The sequence below is a fragment of the Pinus tabuliformis genome, chromosome 1_2 (genome assembly GCF_031772625.1).
Source record: "Pinus tabuliformis cultivar Carrire ecotype Pingquan chromosome 1_2, CPIR1, whole genome shotgun sequence".
Taxonomy (NCBI): domain Eukaryota; kingdom Viridiplantae; phylum Streptophyta; class Pinopsida; order Pinales; family Pinaceae; genus Pinus; species Pinus tabuliformis.
Window position 1 is genome coordinate 341,749,759 of NC_142298.1, and position 26,376 is coordinate 341,776,134.

The 26,376-nt window shown below is 39.5% G+C and overlaps 1 protein-coding gene and 1 pseudogene across 1 annotated transcript in view; one reads left to right on the plus strand and one right to left on the minus strand.

The window, feature by feature from the left end:
• LOC149205775 (putative CDP-diacylglycerol--inositol 3-phosphatidyltransferase 2) overlaps positions 1-26,376 on the plus strand; it is a 171,870-nt gene that overhangs the window by 63,429 nt on the left and 82,065 nt on the right. Inside the window, exons 2-4 of the mRNA XM_089395155.1 lie at positions 4,963-5,047; positions 5,245-5,294; positions 5,908-5,947. Coding sequence (XP_089251281.1) covers positions 4,963-5,047; positions 5,245-5,294; positions 5,908-5,947 — 175 coding nt within the window. The remainder of the gene's footprint in view (positions 1-4,962; positions 5,048-5,244; positions 5,295-5,907; positions 5,948-26,376) is intronic.
• Positions 14,469-20,467, minus strand: LOC149205776 (zinc finger protein VAR3, chloroplastic-like; annotated as a pseudogene).

The window sequence follows — 26,376 nt, forward strand, 5'->3', positions numbered from 1 at the left end:
GGTAATTTCTTCCAATACTTTACAAGATATGGTCGGATTCATTTCTTGATGCTCGATGTGATCTTTCACTTCTTGAACATTTTTCTTCTTGATATGTCCTTCTATCTTGATAGTTTGAGGAGTGGTAATTTCGAACAATGAATTACAAGATATGGTTGGATTCATTTCTTCTTTCTCGATGTGATCTTTCACTTCTTGCACCTTTTTCTTCTTGATATGTCCTTCTATCTTGAGAGTTTGAGGAGTGGTAATTCTTGCCAATGCTTTACAATATATGGTCTGATTCGTTTCTTCTTTCTCGGGGGTGGGGTCCTGGCGTATATCATCTTCTTTTGATGTTTCTTGATCCTTTTCTTCCTCCTCTTCATATTCTATGTAAAATAATTTCTTCTCAGCACACTTATGACCTTTAGTACATTTGCTATCACAATTGTAACAAAGCCCTTTTTCTCTTTTTTCTTCCAATTGTTGTGGTGTTACCCTTGTAGGTTGTGGAAGGCTAGGAGAAACAACACTTCCATCTTTATAGTTGTGAGGGGTACACTTCCTGGTTTCCATAATTTTGCTTTCCACTATGTCACAAAGCCCTTTTACTCTTTCCAATTGTTGTGGTGTTTCTCTAAAGAAGGTGTTGCTCTTTGTATCCTCATAATGTGCTATCATTTCCTCCGTGAAAATTGACCACGTAACAAGTTGTTTACGAGAACAAAGCCCTTTGTACCATAAAAATTGATCTGGTTCTAAATATGAAGATACAATACATACCTTTTGTAACAGTTGTACACCATGTAGATCAAAATATTGCTCCATCCGAAGTATCCAATTTACCAGATCCTTGCCATCAAATTTCCTCATCTTGCTTTTTCTTGATTTTAGGAGCTCGACCTTGAAATGACTGTAACTCTGTACTTTTCGATCTTTAAGTTCTGAAATTTCAACCTGTAGTAGCCTTCTGTGTCCTCTTTCTAATGCCACTAGTCTGATCCAAATTGGATTCTCCAAGAAAGAGTTATGCACAATCTTCCGCAGTGACCTGATTATAGACTAGTTCAATAGAGCGAACTTGTATGAAGTGCCGCGTGTCACTATTTTAACCTTTGACTCGGAAAAATATATAAACGAAAACTACAGTCCGTCCTCTTTCTGTACCTTCTTACTAAATTTCAATCCGATGCTTATAAAGAAAGTTATGACGATTTTCCCCAGGTCACCTGTTTTGAGTGTAATTCAGGAGTCTGCAAAAAGACCAACTTCCTCAGATCATATCTCTGAAAATATCGCGCAGAAAGCTTTGAAATTTGGACCCAAGGTTCAGCGCGATTTCTTCTCAAATGGGTTTTTTTTGTGACTTCTGAAACATCACAGAAAAAAGTTATAGCGCAAATGCCACGATGACCTGTTTGGAGCAGCGAAACCCTAGAATCCAAAGCTTTGATACCAAATGTTATGAAACCAGCTCAAGAAAAGATAGAAAAGATAGATCAACGCCTTAGAATTCAGCCTCTTCGAGGGGGCAACCTCCTTTACATTACATAAATGAACAATTCTTGGATGATACAAATGAAAAGAACTCCTTTCTATATATAGGAGTCTAAGGGGTCATAACATAATCAGAGCCGACATAACAATAATAATGTAAGGGCACAATAATAACAATAGTGGGCTTCTATGGGGCACAATAGTAACAATATGGGCACTACATGGGTACATCAATATAATAAATGAGTTGTACTAATAACAATAAGGGGTTACACTAGTAGTATAGGGGCCTAACATTCAGGAAGGTCGAAGTTCTCCGATGACATGATGATGCTAAAGTAGAAGCATGTGTAGCTACTACTACTATGATCTCCACTAGAAGAACAAAGTAGCTGATGTTGGACACATCTCCCTGGTTGAGAGGGCACTTAGATATATTCCCTTTTGTGTATATCCTCCCTAGTTGAGAAGGAATGATGATGGACATACTTCATGTGTCATGCACTAGGCTAGCGAAGGCCATGAGGAGAGAATGAGGTCCAAAGGATTGGGTAAGCATCTTAAAAAGTTTGACCTTGGAGCACCGACCAGATCATGGTGACGAGTTGTTGTACCTTCGGCTGAATAGCTCGTATGATGGTACTGTTAGGTTTGGTATTTGGGCAGGTAGCCTAGATGATACATAGATCCCTGGTTGGGTTGGTACCTTGGCAGGTAGCCTAGATGGTACCTAGATCCCTGTTGGTGTCTTGGCAGATAGCCTATATGACACTTGGATCCTTGTTGAATGAGTGTCTTGGCAAGTAGCCTAGATGACACCTGGATCCTTGTTGAGTTGGTGTCTTGGCAAGTAGCCTAGATGACACCTGGATCCCTGTTGAAGTTGGTACCTTGGCAAGTAGCCTAGATGACACCTGGATCCCTGTTGAAGTTGGTACCTTGGCAAGTAGCCTAGATGGTACCTAGATCCCTTGATGGATTGATACCTTGGCAGTTAGTCTAGATGGTATCTAGCATTGTATATGCTGATTGTGAAACTCTTCTTAGAACATTTCAACTTGAGATAATCCTTGTACCGTTTATACAATTATGAATACCTCCCTAGTTAAGAGGGAGTGTTGAAAGATGTAACTAGTTTCGGTCTTCATAATTGTACCTCTATGTATTTTATGTAAAAAGAAAAAAGAAGAAAAAGAAAAAGAAAAATTATTTTCAAGCATGGGTTTCATGCTCAAAACAATTATTACTATTGTTGAATTTAGGCTTTTGTGATCCATATCAAGTTTTTTGAGAAGAGTTAGGCTTCTGTGATCCATAATAATAATTATTACTATTATTATTATTTATTAGATAGGCATGTTCTTCATGCTTCTAGGTTTTGTTGAGTCAAAGAGTCAAAGTCCTATTTGGACCTCTTGAAAAGAAAAAATGAAAAATATTTTTTATTATGTAATTTTGGGTCAAAACCCCTCTAGATGCCAAGTTGGCCTACATGACAAGTCGGCCCTGCCCCAATGGACATGTGTGTTCACGCCCCTCTGGATAGTATAGATAGAAGATGATATGAGCTCATTTGGACACACACTTGGAGGCGATTTTGGTTTGAAATTTCGCAGAAGAAGAGCGATGAAGTGGAGGGACAAAGTCTGAAATGGAAGAAGAGTTTCTTCTTGAGATGGAACATGTGAGAGTTCTGCCTTGGTATTTCTCTTGTTGCTGATATCTTGATGATGAATTTGTGGAGCAGAATGGAAGGCTTGACTTGGCATCTAGAGGTGAAAGTTCTTCTGTGGTCATGGGTCTTGGATGTCCCACTTTGATCTGATTTTATAGAATAGATTTTTGACTGGGTTTTTCCCCTAGGAGAGGGCTTTTACCCTGGCTGAGAGCCTATATTCCGTGTTCTTTTGTTTCTGTGATTCTCATGGTTTGCATTCGATAATTTAAAAGATGCCAGCAGAATTCACAAATAATTATCAATGGAAGAGAAATCTAATAATTATTGGAAGCCTCCCGATTTCTCAACACGTCATAAAATGACCTCAATGCATGAGGCCGATTTTTGACTGGGTTTTTCCCCTAGGAGAGGGCTTTTGCCCTGGCTGAGAGCCTATATTCCGTGTTCTTTTGTTTCTGTGATCCTCGTGGTTTGCATTTGATAATTTAAAAGATGCCAGCAGAATTCACAAATAATTATCAATGGAAGAGAAATCTAATAATTATTGGAAGCCTCCCGATTTCTCAACACGTCATAAAATGACCTCAATGCATGAGGCTCATTGGATTTGCATCAACAGCCATGACCCAACAATACTCAACTACCCTTTCCATGTTATGTTGAACACTAGTGTGAGTACACAGTACAGGGATAACAAATGGCATTCAATGGACTGGCCAAATCCACATCAAATCCCAATGTTGCTACAGTGTAATATAGGCCATTCTCTTTCCTTGTATCCTTTTCCAGTGTTTAAACAACCCCAATCATTACCAAGGGAATCGATAGGGTTGACTATGCCTAGGAGAGGCAATGCCACATCCAAAGTATAAACCATGGACAATAGAAAATAAACATATTACCATAAGTGCTACCAAAGTGAAGTGACATACGCCAAGAAAATACCACATCAAAATAAAACAATCTGTTTCACATTTGAACCCTTAACTGATTGCCATGCCAAAAGTGAACACGTATGTGCTCTGGCAATGCTATCGCATCTTGCAAAGGCAATCATGCAACATCCTTCTTGACAATAGGTCTACCATATAGAACATGAATATGTCATTTGAAAATGAACTAGCACATAGCAAGAATGATTATTTACAGCACACTATTGTTGAAATGTAGTCAATACTCATAACTTGTAATGTCGTAAATGTTAAACCTTTTATCTATTCTTTTTTGCTAACCTTGTCACTATGTAAGTACTGCCATGCTGCAATATGTTTCAACAACCAGATATAACATCATTGATATCTATCAAGTCCATGATAATTGGCAGGTGTGCAACTGTGATTATAATGGTAAGCAAGCACCACACGAACACACAATATATGCTTGCAGAAACATGAAATATTATTATTATAATGAATCGTTGCAATGCGTAAACAAACTGCATGGCATGTCATTTAATCATGTTGACCAAAGAGGAGGTCAACATGGTGCAGTTTAAAACCTGGGGCTGTGAATGAGCGGGAGCCAAGTTTGTTCTCTTTACCTACCATGTTGAAATGAAATCGTAGGAAACCATCTATGAATATGTGTATTCTATTTTCTCCTAGTCTGACAACGCAAATCTGCCTTCAGCACAGCTAATCCAATGCAACCTATAGTTGAACAACTTTTGATTCTTTATATTATCTTGTTTACTGGTATCTTAGGTCTTTACAGATCCATTATATATATGTGCATGATACTATTCTTTTTTTTTTCCTCCGACCAGTGTGAAATGCAAAGGCTAACCTTGTTTATTGGAGATGCAGGATATGCAAGGATATTGGCCAACATTGTTGCATTTGGAGAGTGCTTTTCCAACAAGAAGCTCTTCACTGCACTTTATTTTGTTAGGTGATCTTCTGGAAACCTTCATTAAGATTCATAGTTGGTTTTCTCCAATTTCATTTCCGTAGCTAGTTCTTGAAAGCTTTTTTCAGTGCATATTAACACTTTCATTTAGATGTGTTATTTGTTTTCCTTTTGTGGGTAATTTGAGATAATGGAGATATTGAGTGATTGAGAGTCCCAGTGAATTTGTTTTTGTGCAGCTTTGTATGTGATGAATTGGATGGACGTTTTGCACGCATGCTGAATCAAGGTAATAATTTTAGTAGTTAATTCTTGGTCAAATCCCTTTTGTGGCACAATCTGAAAGGTTGCAGAAGGCAATTTTCGGTTATTGTTTGACAACTGGTGAAGGGGGGACACGGTAAGCTGATCTTTTTAGGTGAGTCACAAGTGAAGCTTTGGGTCCTTAACCATTTGTTTTGGGGCCTGGAAAGCAGATGTAGATTTACTTAACCGAGAAACCAAGACTTTGGGAATTTTCATTCCATACCAGTTCTTGATTCTTTGGAGTTCTCGTTTTTATAATTCTATGGTTACAAATAGATCTTTTTATGTGGATGTTATCAAGACGAGGTTTACGTAAGCTTCTTTTACACATATTAAATTCACTCTATCAGGCAAAATATTTGAATTTAAGCATCCAATCTCTGGCTGACACGGTCAAGCATTGTTCTCTTTTATGTAACTTACTTTGAGAGTACTTATATCCATGGCATGATTGGTAATATAATTTTGAATTCAACTATATCCTGCATAAGATATGCCTCATATTTCACAATACCTTTTATGCTATTACATATGTTTTTCTTCTCTTTGGCCTTATCTAGTGCAATTACAACTAGTGTTTTTGTTTATGCTTTCAGCATCTACTTTTGGAGCTGTCCTTGACATGGTGACAGACAGGTGCAGACCTTTCCCCTTTGGAAAGATTTAATTGTTATTGCTTGGAAGTTGGAACTTTATACTTTTTAATGTTTTGATTTTTATGTGGAGAATTATGTCTGCTGAATGGAGGCATTCTTGTCCTTTTCCCTCTTTGAAAGAGGAATTTTGGTATACTTGAATTCTGATAGATTTGAGTGATCTATGCTACTCATCCTTGGGCCTTGTTGTTAATCTAACTAGCAGGGTTGCCAAGGTTTGTGCAGCCTACTATGATTGGCACACACATGCGGAGGGCCCACTGTCACCTCGGCTCAAATCCCCACTCTTTTAGCCCAACTCTCTCCTAAAAGGCTACGGGAGGTTCCTTTTGAAGATTTCACCTAAGCAAATAATGATCAGTGCCTTATATGGGTGTATGGCTGAAGTTAAAGGAGTTAATTATTTCTGTCCTCCTGGTTTACTGTTAAAAATCTGCAACAATACTTCTAAATCAACAAGATAAATCGCTCAAATTCGAAGATATAACAATGTAAATTGGTGATACAAGTGTTTAATTAATATATTAACCATATCTAAGATTATTTATGTGTTTAAACCTTTGGACCTTGGTTAAAGCCTAAAGGGGTTCATTTGTTAATTTGCTTGCTGTTCAGTGTTTGGTGACTGCAGACTGTAAAATCTGCAGAAAAACGTAGGAACAGCAAAAAAATTCTGGAGAACAGCCACTCAAATAGTGCCCTATCACTTTAGATCAAAGATCTAGGGTGGGAAGGCTAGGAGGTTAAAGGTAACCCACTTTGGGTCAATCCCAAGCTTTCTACTAGTAGTAAAAAGCAATTTCCAGCAAGTTAGAAATTACTATGCAATGGTTATGGGTTCAAATCCCACTGGGTGAAACCAAGAAAATATGGGTAGAAACCCCCTGGGTGAACCACCAGGAAAATATGGTGTCAAACCCCACTGGGTGAACAACCAAGAAAATTTCCAGCAAGAAAAATAAAATTACAGTAGCTGAAAAATGATATATTTCAACTCTAAAAACAAGATATAATGAAATAAATTAAATGTAGAGTCTACCGACAAGGTTTTAGTTAAGATTCTTGAAAAATTGGCTAGATCTGTTATGCTACAGCAGTATATTAACACAGATTTGCAACATAAAACTAAATATACTGGGAAAAATATGTTGTAATAAAGATTTAAAACAGGTATATTGATTCCTTGGTTCAAATGTGTTTTCAATGTTAGAACTCCGAGGATAAAATTAGCTATTAAATGATAGAATCTTGAAGAACAATTTAGTTAATGAAACTAATCTAAAACAGGAAATAAAAAGTTTTGGTTTTCTAAAATAAAAGAGGGCCCACTGTCACCTAGGCTCAAATTCACACTATTTTAGCCCAGCTCTCTCCTAAAAGGCTATGGGAGGATTCCCTTTGAAGATCTCACCCCACCAAATAATGATCAGTGCCTTATATGGAGTGTATGGATGAAGCAGAGTTAGTTATTGCTCTCCTTCTGGTTTACTATGTAAAATATGCAACAAATACTCCTAAAACAGCAAGATAAATCACTCATTTCGAAGATGTTGAAATTTCTAAGTCTGACACGTCAGAAATTCTTACTGCATTATCTGGTTTATTTCACCTACTTGTTTATTCCATTAACAAGTTATTTATACATATAAATACTGAAAATAAACACAAATGCAGCGTTAACTCACATACAGATCAGGAACTGAAATACTAGACAAACACACAAGGGACACCGTTATTTTTGGACAATCGTTCCCAGAAAAACCCAATGCGGGAAAACTGATGCAACAGTTTTGAGGGTTTTATTATTATGCAGATTTCTTGAGTACAACTAGCGCGCCAAACTGGCTCACCCAACAGAGACTTTTACATGGTAGTAATACCTATTCTCGGAGACATATATTCAGCAAGTTTGCCCCACGAAAAACCTTCTTGCCCTTCTCCAAGGCTCTGCGTCAGCCTTGCTAGCCTCAACGTAGCTCTAGAACGCTTTGCATTAGCCTTCTGCCTTTGCTTCAGCTCTTTGGCTTTCTGCGTCACCCACATAGGCCCCTCAGCCTCTACGCAGTCTCTAGTTGCCTCTGCGTGGCTCTTGCTGCCTCTGCATAGCTCTGGATGTCTTTGCGTCAGCCTCTTCAGTCACTGCGCTGACCCTCAGGCACTATCTCTGCCTCTTTGCTATGTACTCACTGCCCCTCGCTGCAACAGATCACTGGTTCGAATTTTCTCAGCAAACCCCGCTCCAGAAAATCGAACTGACTGATCAATCTTGGTGTATCTCCAACTGACCCTCAAGCCATCTCTTATACTTTTCCTGTTGAGTCTTCAATGATTGAGATTGAGTCCCTAATCAACGGCTAAGATTAGATTTGGCTTGATCCATGTCATTTGGAACATTCTCACCCAGTTTTATATTAATACCCATTAATATTTTAAGTTTCCTAAGTTTAGACTTAAGAACTCCATTAAAAATATTAATTATACTAATATCTCTCTGACCAGGTGGAATTTCCCCAAACCATTTCTGGGTTTTGGAGATCTCATGTGCTTTAGCCTCTCCACCAATTTTCATGGCTAGAGCACATACGATGCTACCCTAAATCAACACTCCCTCTTAGCGAGGAATATGCTCTAGTAATGCTCCACCACTGAACATCACACTAATCCTTCCGCACCGGTACCTGTGCTGATGCTTGGCCTACTGCCCAACATCAATGTACTGCTGCTTCCTGTACTGCTGCCCATGGCTCCGCCACTGCCACTGCTACATCTGTACTCCAACTCCCTCTCAACATGCTGCCCATAGCACTACCACTGCTAACTACTGCATTGCAACACAGTTACTGAGATGTAAGTAATTGATCTACCCAATTCTGACATCCTTGTTAGTCCGGAAGCCTCTTGATGCTGAAGCTACCTCTACTGCTATCCTGTGCTCCCTCTGCTGCCTCCGCACTACTGCATATACCTCTGTGCCTCTCGCACTGCTGCAACCTCCTCTGTGCCTCTCGCACTGCTGCAAACACTTCTGTGCGTCTCGCACTGCTGCAACACCCACTGCGCTGCTACAGACCTTTGCACTCTAGCTCTGCCTTGTCACTTCATCACATCTTGCTTCTAACAACATCCATGATCCTGCTACTGTCATTTGGGGCTCCTGTAGCTGGATTTGATCCAAGAGTTTGGGTACCTCAAGGATCTTGCCCCTCATCTTCTGTAGTCCTCCTAACCACAGCTTGATGTCACCCAACCTCTTCTCTAGAGGTGCATGAGCACTCATGGCAGTCATCGTCCGTCTCGACTTCTTTCTCCGCCTTAGCCGAAGCTGCTTTGGAGTCAGAAGCCTCTCCCTTGTTCTTCTTCCTGGAACATTGGGTTGCATAATGACCCAACTCCCCACAATGGAAGCATTTCACCTTGGAGATGTCCTTTTTCTTCCTCTTCCCCTTCCCCTGTTGTCCCGCAGATGCCAGAGCCGCATCCTCCTCCTCCTCCTTTGCTGCTACTCCCCGCCTTGGTCAACCGTTTGATCTCTTCTTGGCGATGAGCTGCCCACATCTCTTCCCATCTTGGAAGAGTAGCTCGGCCCAAAATGCCTTGGAAAAACGCCTCCCACTCCTCGGAGACTACATTCAGGGCAGTTCTCACCATGAACTCCTAATCTAGCATGGCCCCTATGGAAGTAAGTTGGTCCTGAATCTCCTGCAATCTGAGGAGGTATAGATCTATCTGCTCCCCCTTTTGCATCTGATATGACCGCAACTGATTCTCCAATAGCATCTTCCGCTGCACGGAAGTGCCCTGATACAATGTTGTCAAAGTATCCCACATCTCCTTTGCTGTGTTCTTTTCAGCAATATGTGGTACGACATGATCCTTGACTCCATCAAGGATTATGCACTTTTCTCTCGCCATTGCATCCTCATATTTCTCATTATCAACTGGGTCTACTGGGATAGCCACAGTTTTCACGGCGAATCCCTTGATGCGATGTCTATCCAGGACTGGCAGGATCTTGGCCTTCCAGATGACAAAGTTGGAGGCCTCGTCCAAACTGTCTTGATCCCTCAGTCCGTTCCTTGCCATCTTTGCTCCTCTTCTGGACTCCCTATGAGTCTCAACTTCCCTCCTGGGAGTTCTCTCCTAGACTCCCTCTGAGTCTCGATTTCCCTCTTGGAAATCTCTTCTAGACTCCCTCTGAGTTTCAATTTCCCTCTTGGAAATCTCCCCACCAAATGTCGAATCGCTCCTCTTCGATCCTCTTTGCAATTGCAACTCGGATTTGGATTTCTTGGTCAGAAATCCGTCAAGGCAGCGATTTCCTCTACCTTGGGTCTGTCCTGTTAGGTACTGTTCTGCTTCGACAGACACAACACCCCACCAGCTTCCCAATCCACAATTTGCCCACTGCTCCTTAGGCCCCGAAAAGTGAGGAAACTGAGCCTTCCAGCTCTGCGCAATCCCGACAAAGGCTGAATCCCTCCTTTGGCCAACTACGTCAAGCCTACCTGGTTGAGTAGGATGACGTGGCTCTTCGTGAGCCTCTTCTGCCTCTCTCTGTCTCTGCGTTGGCCCTCTCTCTGGTTCGAAAATGATGATGCAGGCCCTCTGCGTCACTCCTTCTCTATTGCCTTCTGTTTAGGAGCAACTTCGTCTCTCGGGACAACTGCTACTACTGCAAATTTCCGATATCGCTGATGCCTTCAGTTCCCTGTGATCTGCAATGCTCTAGTACTATGTTGAAATTTCTAAATTTGACAGGTCAGAAATTCCTACTGCATTATCTGGTTTATTTCACCTACTTGTTTATTCCATTAACAAGTTATTTATACATATAAATACTGAAAATAAACAGAAATGCAGCCTTAACTCACATACAGATCAACAACTGAAATACTAGACAAACACACAAGGGACACCGTTATTTTTGGACAATCATCCTCAGAAAAACCAATGCGGGAAAATCGGTGCAGCAGTTCTGAGGGTTTTATTATTATGTAGATTTTTTGAGTACAACTAGGGCGCCAAACTGGCTCACCCAACATAGACTTTTACACGACAGTAATACCTCTTCTCGGAGATAGATATTCAGCAAGTCTGCCCCATGAAAAATCTTCTTGCACTTCTCCAAGGCTCTGCGTCAGCCCTGCTAGCCTCAGCGTAGCTCTAACCCTTTGCGTCAGCCTTCTGCCTATCTGCGTCAGCTCTCTGGCCTTCTGCGTCACCCACAGAGGCCCCTCAGCCTCTGTGCGGTCTCTAGCTGCCTCTGCATGGCTCCTGCTGCCTTTGCGTAGCTCTGGCTGCCTCTGCGTCAACCTCTTCAGTCACTGTGATGATGCTCAAGCACTATCTCTGCCTCTGCTATGTACTCACTACCCCTCACTGCAACAGATCACTTGTTCAAATTTTCTCAGCAAACCCTGGTCCAAAAAATCGAACTGACTGATCAATCTTGGTCTATCTCCATCTGACCCTCAAGCCTCCTCTTATACTTTTCATGTTGAGTCTTCAACGACCTAGATTAAGTTCTTAATCAACGACTAACATTAGATTTGGTATGATCCATGTCATTTAGAACATTCTCACCCAATTTTATATTAATACTCATTAATATTTTAATTTTCCTAAGTTTAGACGTAGGAACTGCATTAAAAATATTAATTATTTTAATATCTCTCTGACCGGGTGGAATTTCCCCAAACCATTTTTGGGTTTTGGAGATCTCATGTGCTTTAGCCTCTCCACCAATTTACATGGTTAGAGCACATCCGATGCTACCCCAAATCAACAAAAGATATAACAATGTAAATTGCTGACATGAGTGTTTAATTAATATATTAATCAAATCTAAGATTATTTATGTGTTTAAATCATTGGTTAAAGGGGTCCATTTTTTAATTTGTTTGCTGCTGTGTGAGTGTAGTCTGTAAAATCTGCAGAAAAACACAAGGAGAACAACAATGCTCTAGAAAACAACTACTCAAATAGTGCCTTAGCATTCTAGATCAAAGATCTAGGGCGGGAAGGCTAGGAGGTTAAAGGTAAACCAATTTGGGTCAATCCCAAGCTTTTGACCAGTAGTTAAAAAACAATTTCCAGCAAGTTGGAAATTACTATGTTGTGGTTATGGGGTCAAACCCCACTGGGTGAACAACCAAGAAAATTTCCAGCAAGAAAAATAAAATTAAAATAGATAAAAAATGATATATCTCTGAAAACAAGATATGATCAAGTCAATGTAATGCCCCTTAGGGTTGAAAAGAGTACTTGACAAATTTGTATTCTAACTATTATCATAGTATTCTTTCAATTTTTGCAAACAAAGATGCAACAAACAGTGTAACAAGTATTTGATTCCACCAACAGCTCATACAAATAAAACCAATTCAACAGTTACAAGTCCATATTCTTCCAATAACACACTGTAGTTTAATTCACAATCCAGTACTGATTGTATCCACAGTCCCTATTGTCCCTATACTATCGTTCTGACCTTACAACCTACTAAGGTCTTAACTCCTTGGTCACTTAGCTTCCTTGGATTTGGTCTTGTTGCTTTAGTCCCACTTAGCCGATTCCTCCTATTCCTTGTGGCCTCTGTTTGTTTCAGCTATCAACACCTCGACCTTGGTTGCCACAGGGGGCCTATTGAGGCCTGTAGGTTCTTCCGTGGCCTTAGATGCTCCCTTGCTATTCCAGATATGCCATCTCGCTGCCTCTCAGAGGGCAATTCTAGCCCTTGGAGGTACCCAACTATCTAGACTAGACCTCAGTAGGCTTTTGCTGCCTCATATTTGACCTTGAGGATTAGCTACTGCCATAAAGAATCCTTCAGGAGTAGCCTGCAGCCACAATAGTGTTTATTCAAACCCTCATTGTCACAGAGGGATCCTTTAGGGATGATCTGCTGTCACAAATGAGCCTCAAAATTTTGGCATTGCCACAGATAAGCACTTGAAGATGGGTCACTGGCTTAGATAATATCTAAGCGACAATTTGCTGCCCAGAAAATGCCATAGAAAGCCTTGCTGCCAAAGAGTTAGCCTCAAAAACCTTTGCTTACCACAGATTAGGCCTAAAGACCCTTGTTGCGATAGAATTGTTACCTCATAAATTATGCCAATAGAGTAAAGAGAAGGGTGGATTGGCTCGGGTGGAATTTTTCACCATCAAAACCAATCAAAGAAAAAGGGGTCTTAAAACCTTCCAAGAGCCTCATCCCACAAATAAAAAAAACCACAACCTATCATGGTTAAAATGAATCTCCTCTCTTACTTCGATAGATTCTCTTTGGGTCTTCCCTCCTAATTTTAATTTTAGTGGCTAATAAGTTTCCCTACATTTGCCCAAAATTTGGCTTTTATTGTAAGTTTTCCTCCATTTACCCCATATTGTGTAATGTTACCCCAGTAACATCAAATAATGGGTTTCCCCCCTTACAAATGACTATAGCCTATAGGGTTAGATAGGTTACTTCATCCTCCCTTGGGCATTTTAATCCAAAGAGGACATTACAGTCCCCCCTTCCCAACTTTGCTTGCCCTCAAGCAATTGCAGAGTTTGCACATCAATACTATGATCCCAAATATGCTTGAAGAATGCTCCAACATACGTTTTCTGTACTGTCCTAGATTCATTGTCATACTCTGAAGACTTCAACCTAGTGTCTGTTTCATTTCTCTGCTTCCTGATGTGGTACCCACTCTGTAACAAATTCAGTAGCCTGTTATTTTTCTTCTCCCTTGCCATGATCAAACCTTCCTCTCCTCTCAGCTTTAATCTAGATGTCTGAGGTTGTTCGTCCTTAGATTCAAAAAAATTATTCTTATCATCATCGTCATCCAAATCCAAGTTCCCAGAGTTTTTGAAATTGTTCTTCTCTCCTATGGGTTTCAAGATTGAGGATCTCTCAAGTGATCGAGATTCCTTCCTTTGATCACTTCCAAACCACCCATCTTCATCATCAGTATTATCATAATTGTGGGCTCACCTTTTTCTCTGACACTGTTAGAATCTCTACCATATTTTTTAGATATGCTTCCACCACTTGCCTTTTTCCAATTAGAATCAATAGCATCATCATCATCATTGTCATCTAAATCCAAGTCTGAAAAGTGACTTGCTTTAGCATTGGAAGATCGTAACCTCTTCTCCACTCCCAGATCCCTTTGAGTGAAGGCTTTCTTCTCATTCTGTTCTTTCTTTCTTCCAATTGTGCTTCCTTCACGTACATGGAAGTCATCAAAATCAGAATTTCCATCATTAATGCCATGACCCTTGCTCCTCCTTGCTATATTGAGCAAATCATCATCACTTATAGAACCATGATCATAGTCATAATTCCAGGCATTCAAAGGGTTTTCCATCATAACTGGATTCTTCAACTTCTGTTCCAAATACTTGGATTACTGAAAACCACTCATAACATCAATCCGATAACCCTTCCAAACTTGCTTGGCATTCTACATATGGTTATCCTTTGGACTCCTACAATTACACTTTAGTCATGTTATATTTCTCCTAAAATTTATGAATTTGCACACTGGACAATCCCACTTCCCTGGATTTAGTAGCCTTTTAGGATGATTTTATTGTAACTAGGTTCGGTCTTCATAATTATTGTATTTGTATCATTATGTATTCCATGTAAAAACAAAAAGAAAAAAAATATTATTATTTTTTATCAAGCATGTTCTTCATGCTTTATTTTGGTCAAAGGAAAAGTCAAAAAGGCATATTCTTTGTGACCCTATAAAAAGAAAGAAAATTTGAATTTTGTAAGCGTCATTTGTTCCTCCATGCTGCCAAGTTGGCCCTCCTAGAGTTCATGTCGGCCTGCCCCAAAAACGTGACCCTTTGCATACAGAAACAACTATAAATTGGCATCTATACTCCACCATTTGGCAAGCAATTTGGCTATGATCTGTGATGAAGATTTTGGATTTCTGACGCAGAAGACGAAGGTTGCTGAGGCAAAATAGTTCGAGTCTGTGACTTTAGATTTGTGAGGCAAACATATCTGAGTTCTGAAGCAAATACATACTAAACTCTGAGGCACACATATCTGAGTTCTGAGGGAGATATATACGAAACTCCGAGGCACAAATATCGAAAGTTCTGAAGAATATACATTGGAAATTCCTGAGGGAAATGAATGCAATTTCTGTGGCATATGAACGAAGTTCTGAGGCATTGTTCATGTGAAGGATCTGTAGCTTTATCTCTGTGGTTAATATGCCAAAATAAAGGACGAAATTCAGGGTTTTGTTGTGGACAAATATTTGACATTTTATAGACAGTTTTGTGAATAATCTTGTGGACTCTTCAGTGGACAAAATCATAGCATCTTGTAGACAGACCTGTAGCAGACTTCATGTGGATTGCTGTATTTGTGGAGGGCTGACTTGGCACGTGCATCAGTGGTTAGTATGACTTGTATATCTCTTGTTGATGAAGAAGCTATAAAGAAAGGATTGTTGGGTTTTCCCCCTTGTGGGGTTTTGCCCTGGCTTGGAGCCTAACTTCAGGTGTCTCTTGTCTCTTGTGCATTATGATTTCTAAATTTTGTTAATGTGTAATTGCTTGACGACATAACTAATCAAAGTAAATACTAAGAAAAAGATTGCATATCAGTCACAAGTAATTAACATAATAAGAAATTCTATATTGTATTCAAATTTCAACATGGTATCAGACTCCAGAGTTATGGTAAAGACAGGAGCACCAAGTTGGACAAGGTAAACCAAGCTTTAAAGAAGAAAAGGACGAGCTAACAAGGATTCGTCTGAGTTTCATGTGGCATACTGTGAGAAAGAAGAGATCCGAATCCTGTGGAATTTTCGGACCTGAAGTTTTTCAGACCTGTGGCGCTTCTTTTTCAGAACTATGAGACCAACATCTCGGTCCTGTGGCATCTTAGCTTCGGACCTGAGGCCTATTTCTCCTTGACCCTGTAGGTTCATACTCTTGAATCTATAAACTTTCTTATTGTGAAATGATTAGACTATTTTTGAAGACAGAGCTTGGCAATTGATCATTCTTTGAAGCAGATTAGAGGCATCATTTGGAGCAGCCTAGTGACTGTGGTTGAGACAGGCTTGGAAACATCTTTGAAGTAATTTGCAAGGATCATTAAAGACACTCCTTGTAAAACTTTATTGAAAACCTTATTGGAGAAGTCTTCAAATCTATTTGGAGTCTAGCTGCCCTAGATTGATGAGTGGCCTTGGATGACACTGTACCTATCATTAAAAGTTTCTGAAGTGTTGAAGAATCTTGGAGACTCTGTGAAGCCTTGCCAAAACTAAACGTGATCTTGTAGCAGATCCAAACCTGTGGTAGCAATTATAATCCGAACCTCTATTGATACTTTGAAAAGATACAAATCTGTAAAGAATCTGTGGTGTGGTAGAAGATCAGAACTATGTGTGACAGGGATCCGAATTGTATGACGGTTTGAAATTATTAAAGCTTGAAGACCATGCATGACTGAGCATGGAAGAATTCAAGTTTTGTGACAACCTGTGCAAAGAACTGAAGGATGTTACTTCATGATATATAGTTTTCTTCGTTAGAAGGATGATCTTTGTAGTTGATGTTGAAAAACAGACCTGTGATATATAGTGGAAGGGACTGAAACCATAAGGGCCATCTCTGTGATTTTGCAAACTTTATGAAAGAACTGTGATAAGATATTTGAAGACATATGAAGCTTATCTCAGTGACACAAGTTTGTGAAGCTGCTATGCTACTCTTCTATACATAAAAGGACGATTTACATCAATGAAGCCGACCTATATATGAAAGGAACCAAGACAAAGCAAGAAACTCAATGAAATTTCTGTGGTTCAGACATTGGTTGAAGTTTTGAGGCACTGTTGTTGGAGAAAGTTGGTACATGACAACTGAAGTCAGAGGACTGAATCTTTGCAAGAAGAGATAAGGTAAGGTTAAAAGAGGTATGTATCATTCTTGTTCATTTCAAAGTTGTCTTACAAACTATTGTGCATATAATGCTAAGTTTTCTAGATCATGGTGAACTCACATAAAGAACAAGTTAATGATCTTAGGCTCTTTTGAAGGCTAGTATCATATTGTGAAAAGATCTATGTAGATATGTTAGAGATCATTGATATAGCATTGAAGTCTCTTCTTGCATATGAAGACTAGGCTTCTATAATCAGGGAATGGAATCTCATAGTAGGCTTGTCCGTAACATCTCTAGGTTTTTGCAGCTAACCCATTAGTCTGCTTGTAGAATTTGCAATTCCTAAATGGCAAGTCTTGAAGGCTTTGAAGTTTGAAGCATCTAGGATTTGTAAACCATAGCAAAGTTTTGAGTTAGAAAACCCTAGAAATAAAAACCCTAACTAATCATTTCCGCTGTACAAAGAAAACCTGGCTCTTGAGAATGAAAGGAATGACATCATAATGATGTAAGAACAAGGCTAATAAAAATGGCCAAGATTAAGAGGGAGTTGACTCTCCTCTAAGCGAAGTATTCTACACCTCCCTTCTTTAATTATTACTGTTGTTATTTTGTCTATGCACTTTGCCTTTTGTTCTTTCATAGTCTTCTAATAAAGGTTGCAGGTCAAGACAAGATCTATCTAAGCTTGACTAATAGATGGAAGAATTGGAAGAACATAGCAAAGCACAAAGACAAGAAAAAAGCAGTTTGAAGTATGCATCAAAGAAGTCAATTAGATAGCAGCATGAAAAACAAGGCTTAATAAAAGAAGTTCACCTACCTCAGTTGGAAAGAAGGAGCTTTAATTGGTTCGATTGAGCAACAAATTGATTGAGTTAACAATAATACTGATGCTGATAGAGATACTACTGATGATTGGGAGCTGATATGATTTCTTGGAAGAGTGTGAAGCAAAATTCTGTTGCAATACAAAGAAAGAGGATGTGAAGATTGTTAGAGAACAAGGAAGGTCGAAGTGCTTTATGATTCAAGAGTATGACGCGGATAGGAGCTGAGAAACTACAACAGATCTCCACGGAAGAACAGGTAGCCAATGCATTCATGAGTATTTTTGAGACAAGCTTAGGCTTGTGGTTATTTCTCCCTGTTTGAGAGGGAGTGAGATCTCCTCCTTGGTTGAGAGGGAGTGAGGGTGGACATCGTGTTCTCATGCGTTGTGTACTATGGCTAGGAATAACAACCACAAGCCTAGTAAAAACACTAGCTTGGAGAGTGGTGGATTGGATAAGCATTAGGGATGTACATTCTTGAGTCATGTATTGTGATTGACTAGGATTAACATCCTTAGTTGGATACATGGACTTGGTAAAGAATGGTCAGGAGGATGTACTTTTCCTTGGATTAGGAAATGGTCCTGTGAGTTCATACCTTAGGAACACTCGGGTGGAGTATGTACTTGAGAGGTGGTGGTGTCCAAATTTATACCTCTCAGCGTTGTGCTCTGATCTAATGGAGAGATAGAGCTTGTTAGTCAAGGCCTTGCTATTTTTGACAATGCTGGCTATGATGATGTAAATCATCATTGATGCTTATCAATCCAGATCCTTTCTTATAGAAGTTCTCGACTTGAGAATATCCTAATAGGTCATTATTATTACCGCCCTAGTTAAGAGGGAGTGTTGAAATTGTAACTAGGTTCGGTCTTCATAATTATTATATTTGTATCAATATGTATTCCACGTAAAAACAAAAGGAAAAGAAAATAAATATTATTATTATTATTTTATATCAAGCATGTTCTTCATGCTTTATTTTGGTCAAAAGAAAAGTCAAAAGGTCATGTTCTTCGTGACCCTGTAAAAAGAAAGAAAATTTGAATTTTGTAAGCATCATTTGATCCTCCAGCCAAGTCGGTCCCCCTAGAGTTCATGTCGTCCTGCCCAAAAGACGTGACCCTTCACATACAGAAACAATTATAAATTGGCACCTATCCTCCATCATTTGGCCTGCAATTCGGCTATGATCAATGATGAATATTTCAGATTTCTGAGGCAGAAGATGAAGGTTCCTGAGGCAGAATAGTTCGAGTCTGTGACTTAGATTTATGAGGCAAACATATCCTAGTTTTGAAGCATATACATACGAACACTGAGGCATACATATCCGATTTTTGAGGCAGATATATATGAAAATCTGAGGCACAAATATCCAAAGTTCTGAAGCATATACATCCGAAATTCCTGAGGCAAATGAACGAAATTTTTGTGGCATATGAATGAAGTTCTGAGGCATTGTTCATGCAAAGGTTCCGTAGCTTTATCTCTGTGGTTAATAGGCCGAAATTGAGGATTTTGTTGTGGAAAAATATTTGACATTTAATAGATAGTTTTGTGAACAATCTTGTGGACTCTCCAGTGGACAGAATCATAACATCTTGTGGACAGACCTGTAGCAGACTTCATGTGGACTGTTGTATTTGTGGAGGGCTAACTTGGCACTTGGATCAGTCGTTAGTATGACTTGGATTTCTCTTGTTGATGAAGAAGCTATAAAGAAAGGATTGTTGGGTTTTCCTCCTTGTGGGGTTTTTCCCTGCTTGGAGCCTAACTTCTAGTTTCTCTTGTCTCTTGTGCATTATGATTCCTAAATTTTGTTAATGTGTAATTGCTTGATGACATAACTAATCAAAGTAAATTACTAAATACTAAGAAAAAGATTGCATATCAGTCACAAGTAATTACCATGATAAGTAATTCTATATTGTATTTGAATTTCAATGGCTTCTCAGAACATTGTATGCGTGTCGTATTCCTGGCAAAGATTATTATATTGCACCTTGGACAAAGTCAATCCCCATTTTCCATTTCAATATCAGTAATACCCGGTCTCTTCATTGGTAATAGTGGCGATTGCTTCATTCTTGGAAAAGGCTGCTTGATTATAGGATTTGGAAGGTTTGGATCAAGTGGAGTTGCACTGAACTCAACTACCTCTTTAAGCAACTTAGGAACATATAATTTAACTGCTTTTCTCATATGTGACTTGTTCTCAGTAGAACCTTCCAGAGGATCAAGCCCGCAAGTAAGCAGAAATCACATATACCAACAGTGCGGTCACTTTCCTCTTGGTAGGCTTTTATATATACCCTGTTGCAGGAGCCTCTTAGATTGCATGTGCTACATAAATCTCCTTCATTCAGGTTCACATATGCCCTCAAACGCTTCCCTGAATTAACCACTTTTCTATTTGTATTGGAACATCCATGCTCCACGATAGCTTTAATATCTTCCATAGACAAGGATCTTAATATGTTGAAACGTTCTCATCTGAATTTGAGGCAGGCATTTCTGACACGGTTCAAATCCTTAAACATGCCAGAGGTATTCGAATCCTCGTCTTCATCGAAGGAAGCTATGCTTTAAAGTAATTATTATTCACCAAGCGTTCCATTAATGAAATCCACTCTGGCCAAGGGTGTAATATTTCTAATTTGGAATCGAACTCTGCACCTTTGGCCTCTTCAAGAACATCATTCTCCTCCTCTTCAAGATGTCGGGAAGCTGTGTGTTCCATCTTGCGGGATTCGAGGTTCTATATGTGATTTACAACAAAACCCATCTTGAGATCAATGGTTGCTGCAGTCTATATATCTGTGATGGAAAAAAAAGTAGCATGAGGTATTAATAGGTAATAAGTCCTTCTGAAGAACACGAACATTTTCTCACCTTGATGGTATACTCTACTTGTTAAATTCCTTGCATCCTTAAATGACTTATTGAATAACCAAATACCCCAATATTCTTAGGAAAGCATTCTCTGTAATAAACAGTAAACAATGCTGGAACTATCTTATTTCTAGCTAGTTCACCAATTGTTACTATAATTGAAATGCACAGAGAGGGGTTGGAAGAATTTTAAAAATTTGGTGAATCCTTTTCTATCAAAGATATTTTGTGTTCAGTTGTAGGAGCAGGACCTCCAATATCATTTAGATTATTGGTTGTGGACAATTCATTTTGGATAGTGATGTGGTCTTGGTCCCAAAAAGAGAATATCGCCCCCACCTATGTCTAAATCCCCTCACAACTTTTAGATCCAACTAGAAGCAGCTTCCTAGCCAGGCATCTCTAACCTTTGGGTCGATTATATGATAGAATCCTCTTCGCATGATTGAAGCTGTTCCTTAATAGTTTTGGTCCAACCGCTTGCTCCAGGTGCTCCACCTACAACAAGAAGAACAGAGTAGACTACCGCCTATTCCACCTTCTCCACGTGGCTATGTATCCCCTCAACGAATCGTCCCTCCAATCTTTGTGTGACCTTATTTTGAGATTGTTTCATTATAAACCTTGATACAACATAAATTAAGAGAAGACAAAATATGAGAAAGACCAACCCTCATAAATCTTTGCAAAAATGAGTTCTTTTATTATGGCATCAAATGATCTCACAACGACTTCAGCTAGAGGAGAGGCTAGCCTTTATAGTCTTTCTTTAACGGCGAGATAATGGCTAGTTAACTCTCCCTCTAGGAAAATATTTTACTTGTCATCCACACAACTATTTTTGATAAAATTTGTAATTACAATGCTTTTTTCCCACTCAAGGGGGGTGGACTTTGTTGAAGGAAGTGTAACTAGGTTTGGTCTTCATAAATGTACTTTTGATGTTTGTACTTATTCAAGAAAAGAAATGTTATTTTTATAATATATGTCAATTAGTTTCTTGCTCACTGAAGTAGGTCTAGCACATGTCAAAGTGCTATAGGTGAGTCAAATAGTCAAGAGAAATTATTGAAGGCCTTAAGGGCATGTTACACCATCTATAAATATATATTAAAGTCAAGTCTACTCCTATGCATTGGCACCTTCAAGCATGCTACACCACAATGGAAAATATCTGAAGTCTGCTCAACAAATCAGCCACCAAACTGCCCTCAATGTCGGCCTACAATTAAGAGGACTAGTCGGCCTTCTAGTCTGCCTAAATGGAGGGACAGTCCTCTATTTATAGGGACTGTTCACTCCAAATAGAACGCACAACAAGAGCTCTGAAATCTGCGAGGGAAAAGGAAGGAAGACGAAGTAAGAGGGTCTCCAAAGGCAGCAAAGAGAAAGGGTACACCGCCAAAGTCTAGACTTTGTTCCAAGGGCTGCTACAGTCACACGTGTGGGGAAATCTGAGGGCTGTCCCTGTGGTTAGGACAGCAGCAATCGATAGACACACACCTACCTTCGTTTGGGCTAAAAATAGGCCTACAAGGCTGCCTCCTCCAGCGTGAAAGAAAGATACTCAAGCGAAGGAGAAGAAGGACATATATCACTTAGTAATACTCTCCACACGTGCAAGAAACTAGGTTAGCAAAACAACAGAACAGTCATACACTCAAGAAGGATCTTGGTTGGTCAAAGTTTGAAGTATACTTGAGCAAGGGATAGAAGAGGAACATCTCACCTAGAAGACTCAATCAAAGAAGGTCTATCTCTAGACAAGATTCATAGTAAGAGAATGAAGTGCCGGAAGAAGGAAGACGGAGTGCAGAAGAACAAAGTGCCGGAAGAAGCGCTGAGGAATAAGGTCCAGAAAGAAGGACGGACTTGACTTGTGCTTGGAGGATACTCTTGTTAGGGGTCTAGGGTTTGGCATTGATCAATAGAAGCTTCAATAAGAGAAATTCACTAAAGGGTTTTCCTCTCAAGAGAAGAGAGGTTTTGGCCCTGGCAGAGAGCCAATATCTTGTGTTCTTGTTCTTATATTTTGGTAGCAATTTGATGAAGTACACACACATGCATTAATAATAAGAAGAAGATTAAGCTAACTAGAAAAAGTAAAAAGACTCCACAAATTGTTATCAAGTAATGAAGAATCACACTACACTATTTTTCCCTAGATTCTTCAACAGACTTGGCTCACAAGACCCTTAGCAACTCAATGTTCTCTTTGCATTTGACCTGAAAGTGAAAGAAATGAAGAATAGTACCCAAACTTGCCCAACGACCGTATTGGATGCCCAACGTCCAACGTAGACGACTAGGTAGAAGCTTTACTTGGTCCATAGTACCTTCGACTTGCTTGAAAGGTGGTTCAATTTGGTTGAAGAGAAACATCTTTGACTTTGTAACTATCGAAATTCTAACTAGGTTCGGTCTTCATAATGTGTATTTACCATTGATGTATTTATTATGATTTGTAAAGCATGTTCTTCATGCTAGAGTCAAAAGAATTTATTTTCGAGTAAAAAGAAAAATTATTTGTGTCATGTCCCATTTGGACATTTAAAAGAAAGAGAATTTGAATTTTTATTATGATTCATAAGCCCACAAGTTGACCAAGTTAGCCCTCCTTGGACAAGTCGGTCTAACCCTCCAAGTGGCACCTATTTGACCTCTTGGACAACTTATATTGGAGATCCATTCAACCCATTTGGAGATCATTCATTCAACACACAAGAAGTATCTTCTGCACCTAGTGAAGGAGGAAAAAGGACGAATCAAAGGAGAGAGAGAAGCAAGTCAAAGCAAGAAGAATTTAGCATCTTTGACCGAATTTCTGACTTTTACTAGCTCGCACGTGTGAAGGACAAATTTCTGTGAGTAGGCCGAGTTTCTTCTGGGTTGATTGTGGGGCGAATTCCAACCCTAGTTGCAAGACCGAGTTTTTCTGAGTTTGACTAGATTGGAGCAAATTTGACCAACATTGACTTTGACTTTTGGAGGTACTTAGAGGAGGGTTTGACTTTGTATCTTGATGGAATTTTAGCATTGGTTCTTGGCTTGGATATCTCTCATTTTGATTTGATTTTATAAGGAAAGGATTATTGGGGTTTTCCCTTTGTAGGTTTTGCCTTGGTCGTTGACCAAAATTTTGGTGTCTCTTGTCTTATTGTGATCTCTATTTTGAGTGGTTGAACAAAAGTATAATTGCTTGATGCAGAATAAATAAAGACTAAAAGGACAATAATTTTCACAATTAATTATCAAGAAAGTGAAATTAAGTGTTTGCCTCTATTACACTTAGTTTCTCTACAATACTGGCTATAATTTTGTCCACTTGCCAACCTTTGGTCCTTTAGACCTCAGTATTCCACCCTTGTGTTAGTTTTTGTAGCATTGGAGGTGTTCTAGTCTCGAAACTTTGTGGAGAGGATAAAACACAGGAGTACTTTATAACCCACAAATTGTTTTTGGAAATTCCACCTAGAAGTGTCTCAATTAGATTATTAGCCTATTTTTAATTATTTCTTAAGTCTAAACTTAGGAAAAGGGGTTAATTAATCAGAATTAATGAAGATAAGGTGTGAATTATCTAGAAACTCACACAGATCGACAAGCAATTAATCTGGGCTCTTGATTAAGTTTTAATCTTGGCCGTTGAAAGTCCAATAAAGGATTATAAGAAGAAGTTGATTGGTAGATGGAGAACACAGTAGCAGATACTCAGATGCTCAGACAGTTCGATTTCCTAGTGGCAGGAGATTCAACAGTGGAGATCGAGTCAGTGAGTGAGTAGCAGGTGTTAGAGGGGCAAACAACAAATTTTGGGAGGAGGATTCTTGATCTGGAAGAGTCAAAAGAGGAGGTCGAATTTCAGTGCCAGGAGGTTGTGCAAGGACTGCGCAGAGCCTTAAGAAAGGCAATTCGATTTAGCCAGAGCAGGTGTTAATTCAGCTTCCAGTGGCTAGGAAAATTTTCAGGAGGCCAGAAGAATCACTTCCAATGGGAGCAATAGGCTAGATGTCACATTAGAGGTAGTTTCTGGGTAGCACGTGTGGGATCTGCGCAGAGGTAGCATAGAAGGCTGATGTAGGAGTGTTCCAGAGCCAGTTTTGTGGCTTAGTTTGTTGCATGATTACTTGGAGTGGGGGTAATTAGCTCTCAGATAATTTTGCCAGCATTTCTCTTAGACAAATTCACCAGATTGGCGACATTTTATTGTATGCTGCTGCATAATAAAAATAAACCCTCATACTGTTGCACTGGTTTTCCCAAATTGGGTTTCTCCGGGGACAATTGTCCAAAAATAACGGTGTCAAAATTTGTGTGTGCTAGAATTTCTTGGTTTCCGACATTTACCCAACATTTTTATGGTGAAAATTGCAGTTGTGATTTTATTCATTGTTTGTCATAGCAAATAAACTACATAGTTAAATTTACAGTTAGGAGAATAATTTCTAGTTGCTGCAATAGATGAAATTTTCACATGGTATCAGAGCGTGATTGATCAGACAGGGAAGCTTAGAAGTGGAGGCATAAATTTGCTGTTAAGAGGGAGCAGCAGGATTAATTTCTAGAGGTCGCGCAAAGCCTAAGCCAGACAATTTGAATTGTTGGGCAGATCGATTTTTCAGTGCAGATTGGCAGAAAACATTCAACTTGCAGATTCAGTGATTCCAACAGGCAGAGTGAGCAACATCAACTCAAATTTTCGATGAGTAGATTCCTTGTTTGGACACAGAGGGTTTTGTAGCAGTTTGTAGTAGTTGAATCAACACCGGGTGGAAGAGGACTAACACAAATTTGTCCTCAGTAAAATCTTCAGTATGACCATGGATAAAGTTGACATTCAGGGGGCCTCAGATTTGTCTTATAGGTTGGAGGACAAATTTGCTTGCCTATTAGGCTCAGCTTCACAGGGTGTCTGGTATATAGACAGTGGGGCGTCAACTCATATGACATGGGTTAGAGAATATTTCTCTAGCTATAAGGAGAAGCAGATGGACTTCCAAATTATGATGGGAAACAGAACGAAGTGTATTTCAGTGGAGAGAGGTACCATCAATTTTCAGAGGGAGTCAGGAGCACGCACTAGCACCACAAATGTACTCCATGTGCCAGGATTGGGTATGAAACTTATTTCAGTGTCCCAGTTACAGGATAAGGGATATGATATCCACTTTGTAGGGAAGAAAGTGTTTGTCAAACACTCGAGCTGGAAGAGGGTGAGGCAGATTGGAGTTCAAAGAAATAGGTTGTACAGATTGCGGGTCAACTCTCTAATGGTATTAATAGGTAGTGACAGTAGCAGTGGGAAGGAACTGAATGAGCTATGGCATAGGAGAATAGGACATTTACAGCATGGAGCACTCAAGATGCTCAGGGAGACAGTAACAGGGGTTCCAGAACTTGGCATGGAACACAATGATGTGTGCAGAGGGTGCATGCTTGAGAAATATGTTAAGACAACATTCCTAGGAAGTGACAGCAATTGATACACTCAGACATTTGTGCCCCGATGTCCACTAGATATCTCAGTGGGATCGAATACTTCGTGACCTTTATTGATGACCATTCTAGGAAAACATGGATCTAATTCTTGAAGACCAAAGATGAGGTCTTCGATCGTTTTAGGGAGTTTCAAGCTCTTGTGGAGAATGCGACAGGGAAGAAGATCAAGGTGCCTTGCTCAGATAACGGTGGAGATTATATTGATAAAGACTTCACAGATTTTTGTGCGAAGGAAGGCATCAAAAGAGAGTGGACAAA